The sequence below is a fragment of the Pituophis catenifer genome, unplaced genomic scaffold, assembly GCF_029215685.1.
Source record: "Pituophis catenifer annectens isolate HBS135680 unplaced genomic scaffold, rPitCat1.0.hap2 SCAF_3, whole genome shotgun sequence".
NCBI lineage: Eukaryota > Metazoa > Chordata > Lepidosauria > Squamata > Colubridae > Pituophis > Pituophis catenifer.
Genome location: NW_027256883.1, coordinates 191,888,621 through 191,901,828, shown reverse-complemented (window position 1 = coordinate 191,901,828; position 13,208 = coordinate 191,888,621). Strand labels below are relative to the sequence as shown.

The 13,208-nt window shown below is 37.9% G+C and overlaps 1 protein-coding gene across 1 annotated transcript; it reads left to right on the top strand.

Moving 5' to 3' along the window:
• Positions 1-7,546: 7,546 nt before the first annotated feature.
• On the top strand, positions 7,547-9,547 carry TP53RK (TP53 regulating kinase). Its single transcript, XM_070940029.1, has 2 exons — positions 7,547-7,838; positions 9,007-9,547. Exons 1-2 carry the CDS (start codon positions 7,547-7,549, stop codon positions 9,483-9,485), a joined length of 771 nt encoding a protein of 256 aa, XP_070796130.1. The 3' UTR covers positions 9,486-9,547.
• Positions 9,548-13,208: the final 3,661 nt, after the last annotated feature.

Sequence of the window (13,208 nt, the reverse complement as noted above, 5' to 3'; positions counted from 1 at the left end):
GGAGGCCCACGGAAGCTTCACTTGCCCTACAGTAGGGACCGAAGAGCGCCACGTTGCTCCGGACTTGCCTACGTGCTCTCGGCGGGGAGGGGAGCCCCCCTCGCAGAAAACAGGGGAAACGGTCAGCGGCGCTGGGGAAAAGGAGGTGCTCGTTCTTCCAGGGCAGGGCTGGGTGGGATCCCGGAGCGCCTTTGCAGGGAAACTAGCAAAACGGCCCCCTTTGCTCGGGCTTGCTAGATCCCATCCATTCTGGAGAGGTTGCGTAGACTAAACGTCGCCGGTTCTGGTCTGCGAAGTCAACTACCGATTGTTTGGGAAGAACCAAGCATCGTGAAAAGCATCTTTGGCACAGGGATCTGTGCCTGCTTTAAGATAAGATAACCTTTATTGTCTTTTTTTTTTTTTTTACTGGCACACATTAAAAATGAAATTGTGTTGCCTGCTCTCAAAAGTGTACACATACATAACAGGCACATGCGTGTATTTACCTACACCCTTCCATATAAATACATATAAAACATTAATCACTGCCCATCTCTTGAATACATAGTGGGAAAGTGGAAGCTTGAGAGTATCACAAAGTTGATACTGGATGGAACAAAACTGTGACTTGAATCTGGATGTTTTGTTTCGGATACTACGAAGTTGCCTCCCAGAAGGTAACAAGGAAAAAAAGTCATGAAGAGGATGTGTAGTGTCCCAGACAATATTGCCTGACCCTGCTCAAGCAATAACACTTATATTGCTGTGTCCTGGATAGAACTGAGTGAAGTGCCAATATTTTCTGCCATCCTCACTGCTCTCTGCCCCGCCTTCCTGTCTGAAGCAGTAAGGCTTCCAAATCAGACTGTAATGCAAAATTTCTATTTCACTCTAAAGCAGGGCTGTCAAACGCACGGCCTGTGGGCCAGATGCGTCATGTACTGGCCCCGCCTGGTTTAGCGAAGGGGCAAAAAAGTCACGTGATGCTGCCATGACAACATGAATTTGACACCCCTGCTCTAAAGCCATATTTTCCTCACCCATGATTTGTTGAACAAGCCATAGTGGTCTGGTTCATGTCTAATAGGCCCTGTTCATAAACTGCTCTGGCTATTCCGCACAGTAAAGGAACAGGAAATGAATCACAAGTTGGCATGAGGTAACCAATGTCCACAGACATTCCACAGCATCCAATTGTGGCCTTCTAATAGCACCATGATTGCTCTTAACTTTGGCAGCAAAAAGGCTGATTTGGAAGTGTGTGATTTACACTTGGGGGTTTGTGGTCAGTTTAAGAGTGGGAAATTATGAGGGAAAACGGACCCATTTGTCTCTTCTAATTGCTCCCAAACAAGTAAACAATCCAACGTGTGTTTGGGTAACCTTAGAAGGCCTTTTGCAGCTAGCTGGCTGGTCAGAATCTAAATTCTGTGTTTGTGATACATGTGAACTCAACCACTTAAGTCAGTTCAATATAATACTCAACCCTGGATTGTGAGCTGCCCAGAGTTTTTGCTGAGATGGGCAGCTATAGAAATCAAACACACATGCAAAGCATGTCACTTTCCAAACCCTTTACCAGTAGTGGTCACAGTATACATTATTGTGTGTAATAAATAATGTGTGTGTTTGTGGTTTATGTCTTGCCTCTGCATGGTAATTAGATAATAGATTCTCAATATATATACTACTGGAGATAAAATGTTTCCTTGATTTGATTTGAATTGTAGTTGAAGTCTTGATTCAAAGTGCCAAGTCATGATTTGTTTCATTGTGGTTTGCTATATAAGCCACAGCTACATTGTCGGGGCGATCTTGGCTAGAGATTTGGGATTAAGAAGATATACTGAATGTGTATTTTTCCCCAAGGAATCACATTAAAGCCAGCAACCCCTTTGTAAATCAGCCATTAAGACAAGAAAGAATTGGAGAGGCATTTAAAAGTAAGATTTATAGTAATGAGTAATTTCAGTCTTCCTTGCCTAAGCTTGATAAGTACATGAGACAGTTATTACAAAGAAATAAAATATATGCTAGGCTAGAACATTTGCAACTCTTTAGTTTCTAAGAACAGCTATTAAAAGGGGAGAGCATTAAGATCTAAGATACAATTATGCATGAGTAATATGAAGTGGACAGAGAATTTATTCTCTCTTAAAATACCCACTGAAGCTTTAAAACCATACAGTATTTAAAATAGACAAAGAAAGGCACTCTGGAAAAAGGTGCTTCAGTGCCCACAGGAGTGCTGATTAAGATCTGTTGGAATTGCTTTAAGCCTCCGGATCCTCTAGGATCACATGGCTGCCCTTTGCAACTGTAGGATGATCCCTAGAAAAAGTTGTGTTGTGTAGACAAGGGCCAAATATGGATCTTTTGCACACTGAAGCCCCTTTTTCCCTAATCTGAGGTTTTGCATAACCTTAAAAGAAAGCATTTCTTCAATTAACCTATGGCATTCATTACCACATGTAAGGGAAACTAACAGACAGCTATAAAAAGAGACTACGTACATTCATCAAGAACAGATTTGTCTTGAAAGAGTTCATGGTAACTCCAGGTTGAGATTATCATACCTCCAAATATCACTTGCAGAGGGGAATAACTATAGCAGAAGATAGGTCTAGGTTGATTATGGTGAGAAACCAGATTCTTGATTAAGATGAACCTTGGCCTGATCTAGCAAAGCAATTCTTATATTCTTATAAGTATCCTAAATAATTTTACTCTTAACACCGGGGAATCTTAGGATATAGATCAAATTAGTAAATGGCAACGCAAATCCTATCCTTTTGAATACGTGTGTGAGACATTAATAAGCAAAGGGGATGGGGTTTGTATCACATTCTGTCCATTATCTTGCAGGAGTTGATAATAACCATTATCTTGCAGGAATTTAATAAAAAATTAAAAGTAGAATCAAGATCAAATCCTTACTGATTTTAAAAGATTATTGAAAAACCAAAATAGAAGCTCACCTAGAATGTATGCCACAGGTCAGGTATAATTGATTTATTCCTTGCTTATTTTGCTCTCGCTATATAGTGGTTTTCTTTTTTAAGAATCTTTCTTTCTTTCTCTTTCACTTTCTTTCTTTTCTTTCTTCTCTTCCTTCCTTCCTTCCCTCCCTCTCTGTTTTTGTAAGTTATAGTAACAAAAAGAAAAAAAATCTAAGAGTTCATTTTCTATTTCTGTGTCATAATAAAACTGTTCACTGCTGTTTTTGCTAATATCAGGTTTCTTTTACAATATTACAGACCCTAGGCTAGGATTGCCTTTTGTTTTATTTTTTTTCCAAAAAACTTGTTTTATTACAAATTGATGGTATAATGTCTCTCTTTGGAATTTCACTCGTTTTTTGAACACATGAAGTTGGTTCATATTTTCTCTCCGTGTTTGGGAATACAACTGAAGATAATCTGTTCTAGTCAGAGGGGTGTATATCCAAACTTGTTTTTTTTTCTTCATATTTCTAATTCATATTTAAATGAGCCAGCTCTTTAGACGTTTTATAGATTGGCTTACTGTTCCCTTTTTCAAATTTAACTTGGAAAAATAAAAAAAAAATGTTTATCCTGAATGGTTACATCTTATGAATGGTTCAAAAGGACTTCAGATAAGATATTGAAGAAAATCCATAAAATCAGTAATGTTGAAGGATGTGGGATTTAGAAAAATGGATTCAGAAATGATGTGGGAAGGATTTGCTAACTAGAGCAATTGCTGATCACCATGTTAATATGACAGTGACAATCCTTCATTTCTTCCCAGACTGATATTTTAGTTTATTAGGATTTGCTCCACATCCTGCATGCAATAACTGGGCTCACACCTCAGATGGGAAGTATGGGAAACCGAGGATGGCTGTGTGAAAACATTGAGTAGACCAGTTCCTTGGAATCTCTTTTAATGAGAGAATGGAAAATCACTTATTTGCTTCACACATTTGCTCCTTGTGAGGAGACTGAAAGACAGTGGATTTTCTGCAAGTTTCAACATTCAGACATTACAGAATTGCCATCTCATTTGCAACTGTGGCAGAAACTTTTAAAAGAGTACTTCTAAACTATGAGAGAACTTGGAATTACAGCTTTGAAAATGCTGGGCGAGTCTATCTTCAAGCTTGAATGAAAGAAAATTTTGATCATAAATTTAAATAAATTTAACAATTTAAAGAATCTGAAATAAATAGCAAGGTGCTAAATAAGATAGGTAGAAAGAAGACATACGGGCCTATAAGATGATGGAAAACATTATGATGTTAAAAATACTGAAGGAAACTTTTGAAGAATGGAATCAGAAAACAGTAGCCTCAACAATGTCAGTAATAATAATGCTTCTATGGACAGACCTATGTCCAAAATATATTACTAAAGAAATTTCAGATGGAGAACAAATCTTATCTGACAAAATAGAGTTCGCATTGAAAGTTGATTTACAACTGATAGGCCAAAAGAATGATTTACAAATGGTTGTTTCACTGAATCTACAAAAGAAGCTATTGAGGTACTGAAATTTAAAAGTGAAGTTCAAATGACAAACCAAGAGGGTGATTAAGATATTTTTTTCCTATTGGATTTGCAAAAGAAGCTTGTTAAAACATTGAAGGACTCTGTGCTATGAAGTAAGGAAGTAATGAAGAAAAATCAAGTTCTACAACAATTTTTGAATGAACTAAAGATTAAGTCTGTTAGAAATAAAAGGAAGGAATAGAAAGTTGGTTTGTTAGGTCAAGATTAAATCAAGATATGTTGGTACTTCTAGTTATCTTTTCTGGACTTTCTGCTGACACCAGGACTGAAAAGATGATGTTTTGTGAATTTGTCTATAGATAAGAAATGGGACATGGGAAGAAGAAAGAAATATTTGTAACTTTAGAGAGCAGGAAAAACAACTACAATAATCCACTGCCTATACTTTTGACATATGAGATTTCATATTTAGGGAAGACAGGAAAAGGGAGACAATAATTTCAATATAATGGGTGAATAGAGAAAAAGATAAACTTGCCATTTTAATCATATGCAAATTATGTTAAGCCACTTACAGAATTTACTGTACAAAGATGAGTGTGACATTCTTTTCAGATGCATCATACCAGGTTTCATACTGGTAAAAAAGTGCGGAGAAATGCATTTCTAAAAATGAAGCATGGCACTGCTTTTCATGTCCATTTCATTCTATCAAACAGTAATTTATTTTGAAATAAAATTTGGGAAGAGCCCTACTGCAGTAGCTCAACAGCCCATTTAATCCAGCACTTTGTTTTCATATAATGCTTGACCAATTTTTTTTGGGGGGAAGCTTACAAACTAGGACAGGAGGATAGTAGCTCTTCTACACTGTTATTCTCTGATAGCTAATAATAAAGACATACAGTACTTGATTCTTGAGCTAGTAGCATCAGGATGAGCATCTCTTGGTACCTCAAAAACTCCATGGATATGTTTTACATTTACCATATCTGGGGCACAACTGAATGACCAACCACTAGATGGTGCCAAAGACATACAGAAAGCTAATTCTTAGGGTTGAAGGCATTTGGATTTTTCCAGATTTGGAAGCTCCATACATACAGATTATTCTTAAAACCATCTAAATAATTAACCATCCTGTTTGCTTTGTTCCAAAACTAGAGATGGCAAGAGGGTTGGGGGACAAGGTTTTATAGCTTTATAGCCAGATTCATACAAAAATCCATAAAGTCATCATGTCATTTGACTGGATTTTGCTTAGCATGAATTTGCTCAGTAGGAATGCTAACTTGTGTTTTAAGGATCAATATGTTAGCTAATTAATTTATTCAAACCATAATAAAGTAAGCATGATTTAGCAATGTGTACAAACACATCCTAAAAGATCCAACATACAAGTTACATGTGCCAACATTTTCCCTTCCTTAGATACGAAAGATGCAGATATTCTTTTTTTACAATACCATCACAGTTACCCACACCTGTATCTGTCGAAATAAATAAAAATCATGAGAGGAAGCAGACAGTGAATTAATTACTCTGAAACCTTTGCAGTGAACACTCTGCTCAGAATGAAACATTATCTTGAAGAATGCAGGCCTCACTTACCTACTCTGGCTTTATGACTATGTAGGGCTATAATTCCCAACTATCCTAATCAGTATAATTGGAAAAATAGGACTAATATAAGCTATGGCAGTAAAGCAAATGTAGCATTAAAAATCAAGCGGGTATGTGAGTTCTCTCTGCTTGAATTATAGAAGCATCTTTGTTTTCATGTATTCTGTGATGGCGTCTTTATTCATTTTCTGAAGAGTTTACAGAAACTATCTTCTGCCCATATGACTAAGAAGGAAATGATTATTTACATATTACATTAAACATTAAAATCCACTGCCAATTTTTGTGTAATTCTTGGTGGTAGATTGAGACTTGGGGGGCTACAGGTTGTACAGCCAAGGAAAGATTGCAGTCATGCAATTCTTTTTATATCAAACTTAGTAAATAATAATCCAAGCCTGTGTTTACCCAGGACTAAAGCCAAATAAATTCAAAGGGTTTACTCTGAAGCAAATGGGTACAAAATCTAAATCTTTAGTCACTGGGTGTTGTGCCTTGTGATTCCTGACGAGTGTATCTTGTCTTTTTATCTACACTGAGAGCATATGCACCAAAGACAAATTCCTTGTATGTCCAATCACACTTGGCCAATAAAGAACTTCATTCCATTCCATTCCATTGATTGCCAAACAGGTTTTCTTGGCAACAGTTTCAAAAGCAGTTGGCTTTTGGCCTTCTTCCTAAGGCTGACAGTGTAGGATTGACCCAAATACCCATTGGCTTCATGAGTAAGGCAGAAGTATAATTCAGTTTCTAGTCTGGGAATCTGGTACATTTTAGCCACTACACCAAAATGCCTTTTTATGAAAAATAGGTTAATCTCCAAATATATTTTGTTTAAATTAGAAAGCAAATTAGGGGATTAGAGGAGCTGTAATGCAACAATACCAGGCTCAAGGTTGACTCAGCCTTCCATCCTTTCTAAGGTAGGTTAAATGAGGACCTAGTTTGTGGGGGCAATAAGCTGACTTTGTATAAATATACAAAAGTATGAAGGCTATTGCTTAACACATGGTAAGCCGCCCTGAGCCTTTGGAGAAGGGCGGCATATATATCAAATTAAAAAAAAAAAATCTGTTTCAGGAAAGTGCTGGGATGGAACTCCCAGTGAATTTCCTAATAAGGAAATCTGAATGACTGTAGGAAAGGAGCGATATGGAACAACATACAGGTAAGTAAGTAAGTAAGTAAGCAAGTTATGCAGCACAGCTCCAAATTCAGATTCTTACTTGATTTTCTTCATTGGTATACTAGCCCTATCATTCTAGAAAGAATGTAGGAAAATTTACTCTTTTATTACGGTTTAAAAATATGGACTGCAAACACACAGCCGACCACAAGATGGCAGATTTTCCTCGGTTTCCTTGCTGACATTTAATGGTCTGATGCTTACAACTCCAATAACGTTGCTCATTCAGCTGCGGAATTTGCGCACCGCACACACACCACTTAGGTTAGGATGATTGCGCATGCGTACTAAAAGAGGAAGGTTGTCTGGCCATTTTGCCATCATGGCAGGATCAAATTCGGAGGGTGGATCGATCGAAACCGATCCATCAGGATTCCCTCCTCCCATGGAAGGGCTGCAATTGATCCAGCAGGGAGCCGAAGCCCGCCTCTATCGGGGCCAATTTTTAGGCAGGCCGACCGTGATGAAACTCCGGTTCCCGAAACGTTACCGGCATCCAACGATGGACGAGAGGCTCAGCCACAAGCGAACGGCACAGGAGGCCCGTTCGTTGCTACGCTGTCGACGGGCAGGTGGGGCGGGGCTTAGCCAGGGATTGGATGAGGCAGGAAGTGGGTGGGCTCCACAGGGCGGCCAATCAAAGAAGAGTTAGATCCGCTCCCCCCCACCCCCATGATTTAAGTATTTAAAAGCGATTCTACTGTACTCTAAATAGGCTAAAGGAGGGAGATCAAATCAGCTCCCGTTTGACAAAGGAAAATATATATAACAAAATATATATTTTATTGTCCTTCGAATATTGATCAATTTTTAGTAGATTTGATTTAAAGTTTTTTTTACTTCCCTTTATTGGAGGGACTGTCTGAAATGGCTAAGGAAGCAGATTGAATTTTTTAAAAAAGAAATGTAATGGATGTGTTAAACACGTTTGAATGTGTGGTATTTGGATTAGATATATCACCACCTTTTACTTTGAGGATTACAAAAAAAATTCTTTTTCTATAATACTTTCAATTTTAATGTATTAATTCCATTTGCCGTCATCAATTTCTTGTAGACATTGTCATGATACGGGAAGTATTAATGGTTAGAAACCAGTGATATATTGAGTATGTTCCTGATCAAGTACACCTTGTGTTTTACATTTCTGCAATTAAACTTACTAAACTAAATTGGATATCAGACTGCTGGAAGATGGAATTGTGCTTTGGGCAGTGGCCATGACCTTGTGAGTTTCATACACAGCCATGGAATCTCACTAGGTGATTTGGAGCCAGCTCTTCATCTTAGCCGATATTCCTCTTAAGGGCCTTAGAGAAAAATGGAGGGCAGAGTGCTATATAAGTGTCTTGAAGGAAGAAAGACGAGATGCAAGTTTCATTGAATAAAACATGCCAGTTTTAAAATCAACATTTTTTCTGCTCCAGACTTTTAAAAACATTTTAGTCATATCTTGTCAGTACATGAGCATTCCCAGCTTTTCTCTTATATTCTAAATTCTGTAGCTTCTTATAATAGCCAGCTACAAATAGTATGGTGATGTGTTGATTGTTTGTTTTATAGCTCAGAAGCAAAGAAAGACTATGGCATACAATGCCAAAGATAAGGGAAAGGATAGAATGGTAACATTGTCTGGAGGAAGATGAGCACCAAAAAATGCTTTTTTCAGAACATTAGTCTATCTCCTAAGATGGTATAATATATTCCACCACAAACTAATGGTTTTTATTGTCTTTTTAGGGATTTCTGCACCTGTTGTGTACTTTGTGGACTATGTTGTCAACTGTATATATCTTGAAGACATTGTAGGATCAACTACTGTTCGGGACTATATAATCTCCCAGCAGCAATCTGGTGAAGGTATCAGCAATCTTATTCAATTAGCTGAAAAGATAGGAGAGATATTGGCACGAATGCATGATGAAGACCTCATACATGGGGATCTCACAACTTCTAACATGCTTTTGCGACCACCAGCGGAGAAGCTGGAGTTGACATTAATAGATTTTGGACTAAGTTTTATTTCTGGCCTTCCTGAGGATAAGGGTGTTGATTTATATGTCTTAGAGAAAGCCTTTTTGAGTACCCATCCAAACACAGAAGCTCTGTTTGAAGCACTCTTGAAGAAATACTCAGCTGCATCTAAAAAATCAATTCCAGTGATAAAAAAGCTGGATGAAGTACGATTAAGAGGAAGAAAAAGATCTATGGTTGGATAAAGAATGCAGACAACACAGGGAGAAAAAGAAGAGGAACTTAAATTTTATATGTCCTTTTAAGTATTTTCAGTTATGTCTAATAAAATTGAATTTAGTTTTATTTCATATTTATGTACTGGAACGTTCTTACTAGATTTATATAATGATAGTGAAAAATTCAAGAACAGAAGTTAGTATTTGCTTCTTTGTAATCTGTTTATTTCTTGAATCGGTCGGAATTTGACCCACAGTCTTTTTTTTTTTTTTTAATTTGATTTATATGCCGCCCTTCTCCGAAGACTCAGGGCGGCTTACAATGTGCTCAGCAATAGCCTTCATCCTTTTTTTGTATATTTATACAAAGTCAGCTTATTGCCCCCACAAACTGGGTCCTCATTTCACCTACCTTAGAAAGGATGGAAGGCTGAGTCAACCTTGAGCCTTGGCGAGATTCGAACCCTGCAGTAATTGCAGGCAGCTGGTCTTAAGCAGCTTTAATAACAGGGTGCCTTAAACCCTTGTACTACCAAGGCTCTTCTTGTGAAGATGTAAATCCTTGATGTAATATGTTATGCAACCCAGTCATATGATTGAAATAATTTGGGCCATTTCAAGGCTTGCAAGTTCCTATTCATCTCTTAAGATTTTATTTGCATCACTCCCTTTTATGCCAAGAGTACATTTATGGCCTCAATAAATATTGTTAATACCTACAGGTTGAATATCTCTAAATCTGCTGCAATCTGTAGTGTTAGACAAATTTTATTGTATACTATGCATTCTCAACATTCATTTATTAGATTTGTTTCCTGCCCATCTCACCTTGGGGCCACATGGCAATTGGATAGGGTTATGCCTGTGACTATTCCTCTTGTTTCCTGCCAGACTTCTTGTCCCCTTGACCACTTACTCCTTTCATTAGTATTTAATAGTAAGTTGCATAATGCAAAACAAAAGGTCAGCCCCATCATCATGTTTATTTCCAAGAAAGTGTCTTATTTTCATAATCTTTGGTTTCTGCAGACCAGTACTTTGTCTTGATGCATATTTATCTGTCTAGAATTAAAAGATAATTAGTGAGAAATGTGGCAGGTATCATTCTGATACATGAGTAAGTGGGAATATCATTCATAGTACCTCTATTGTGAAAGTGCCCCTGGGGTTCTTGACATTTCAAATGCATATATTATTCCAGAGAGGTTGAGGGTCATAAGTCTATCTTTCACATAAGCCCACTTTGAATCCAATAGAGTTTGCTTCTAAATATATTCATGGACGATGGACTATGTGACTGCAGTTCTGAGTACTGGAAGAAATGAAGTAATGTTTTGCGCCTCTTGGTTATTTTTGTCTTTTGGATTTCAATTTAAACGAATATCCTGTTGAAGCTATAGGAAAGAGATCATGTATGACCTGAAGGGTTACAACGGATTAGATGCTAGTCTAGACACATATTATAGATTCACTCCAATACATTTTCCCCCTTGTGATGATAGCAGAATCACAAGGGTTTTTCCAAAAAATAGAAAAAGGGACTAATAGTGGATTTCCTTCAAAGTTGGAGCTTATTTGAGCTTTTTGAACGGAAAAATTAAAAAAATCGCACAGGCTATGTCACCTCAGAAACCACAGAAATGCAACCTAGTGTATATATTTGTATAAATTGTTAGAAATTACTAATAACATTTAGCGGTTGCTTCTTACTAGGTTGGTGAAATGAAATACATTTTAGAAATTCATTTACAGAACATTTAAGCTACATGTTTCCTTATTCTCCTGTAGCAGCTCTTGCTAAATAGATAATAAAGATACAGCTTTTATTATTTCTATAAATAATTCAAGACAGTGAACATACCTAATATTCTTTCCTCCTATTTTCCCTACAACTGTGAGGTGTTGGACTGAGAAAATGTGATTAGCCCAAAGTCACCCATGTGGCTTTCCTTAGACTTAATTATGGTAATTAAGTAATTAAATTGATTAACATTTATTAAATTAATGGAATTTGACAGATTTTCTTCCGCAAGTTTCTTGTAATAATTATCTGGCAGGTAAATATTCATTTACCCTAACCCTAACCCTAAATATTCATTTTCCAACATGCAGTATTTCCCAGAATTAGAGGTGCACATGTGCACAATAAAAATATTTACCTGTGCATTGCCTGCCTGTTATGAAATTGTTAAGAGTTTTCAATACTTATAGCAAAGGAAAAAGGGGGCAATGACAATAAATATCCTGTCTTCTATGAAAGCTTTTTTTTTTAACGTCTTTTTTCCCCATTTGGCAAACAATACAATGAACAGAAGGCTAAGGTCGTATCATACAGTAGCTGCTTTTTTAATATATATATATATATATATTAAATATCTCCCAAATTGCAGCACAGAGTTGTTGCTTTTCAGCAGGATACAAAAAGCCCAGAAACTTGTGAATGAGATTTCACAGAACTAGGGCTGTGGAACAACCTAGCTTACGTAGGTGGAACCTGGCTAGAAAGAATATGCATAATATATATATATATATTTATGCATTTATGCATAAATATATATATATATATTTAGCTTAGTTCTGTGTGGATTTAGGATCTGAGGTAAATTTCAGCCTTAGACAGATGCATGGATGCAACGTTTCTTACAAAAAGTTGCCAAAGAGGGAGAAAAATAATACATATTAATAAGGCAGATACAAGCGAGGTGTTTTAGTTAAGAAAAAATAATATTTATTAATAAGGCAGATGCAAGTGAGGTGTTTTACTTAGGAAAACTAGTGAGTGGGAAAGGATTAGTTTTCCTCCTTACATATTATTATTATTATTATTATTATGTGGATTCAATTAGTACGTGGATTCTGTGTCGCCTCCGCTCCCCTATTCAAGGCGTGGCGTTACAGGTAGCAGGTTTTCTGCTGGGTTCTTCAGAACAGGGATCTCCAACCTTGGCAACGTTAAGAGTTGTGGACTTCAACTCCCAGAGTTCCTCAGTCAGCTTTGCTGGCTGAGGAACTCTGGGAGTTGAAGTCCACAACTCTTAACGTTGCCAAGGTTGGAGACCCCTGCCTTAGAAGCGCTACACTGGAGTAAGCGCATGCAGCATCGTCCTGGTTTACACCTGCCCTCTTAGGCATCCTGTATTTAAAATATTTGATAACTTCCAAGAGACCTGGTGGCCCCCACCAGCATGGACTGGACCGGATTTACTTTCCCGGTGGGTTGCAAATGTCGAAAGATCGTATAAACTTCACAAAAGTCTCCTGGGGAGGAAGCTGATCGTCAGAACCAGAAATGCCGGGGGGGCGGGGGGGGCGGGGGAATGCACAACGCAGAATCCGCTTCCATCTTGTTCGCCTAAAAAGACGCTTGTCGCTTCCAAAACTACCGTAGCGCAGCGGCAACGAGCAACGATAGTTTCTTATGAAAGGTCGGCAGGTACCGAGTTCGAGACCGCGCTTGGATACCCCGTCTTCCCTGCAAGCGTCCTAGCGCCTGAGACTGTTCGTGTCAGAGGCGTATTCACTTACTTGCTAGAAAAGTTGCTCCAGGCCAAGTGCCCATTTCCCCGTGGATTCAGGGTTCCACCGGCCAGGGCATAATTTTAATCCGCGATGATCACTTATCCGGTTCCCAATTGTTTTGGGTTCCTTGCACGACGGGAGGGGGCGCTGTAAGACATCCCAGGACTCAAACAAAAGGCAGAACTTTCTCTGCCCCAATGCCAGTCCCGTGTATTTCTTTCTGAATAGCCA

Bases quoted from the DNA above. Each gene is read 5' to 3' on its own strand.
- TP53RK (XM_070940029.1), top strand. From the start codon at position 7,547: ATGCGTACTAAAAGAGGAAGGTTGTCTGGCCATTTTGCCATCATGGCA. The intron at 7,839-9,006 runs GTGGGGCGGGGC...TTGTCTTTTTAG, and splicing joins GCTACGCTGTCGACGGGCAG to GGATTTCTGCACCTGTTGTG.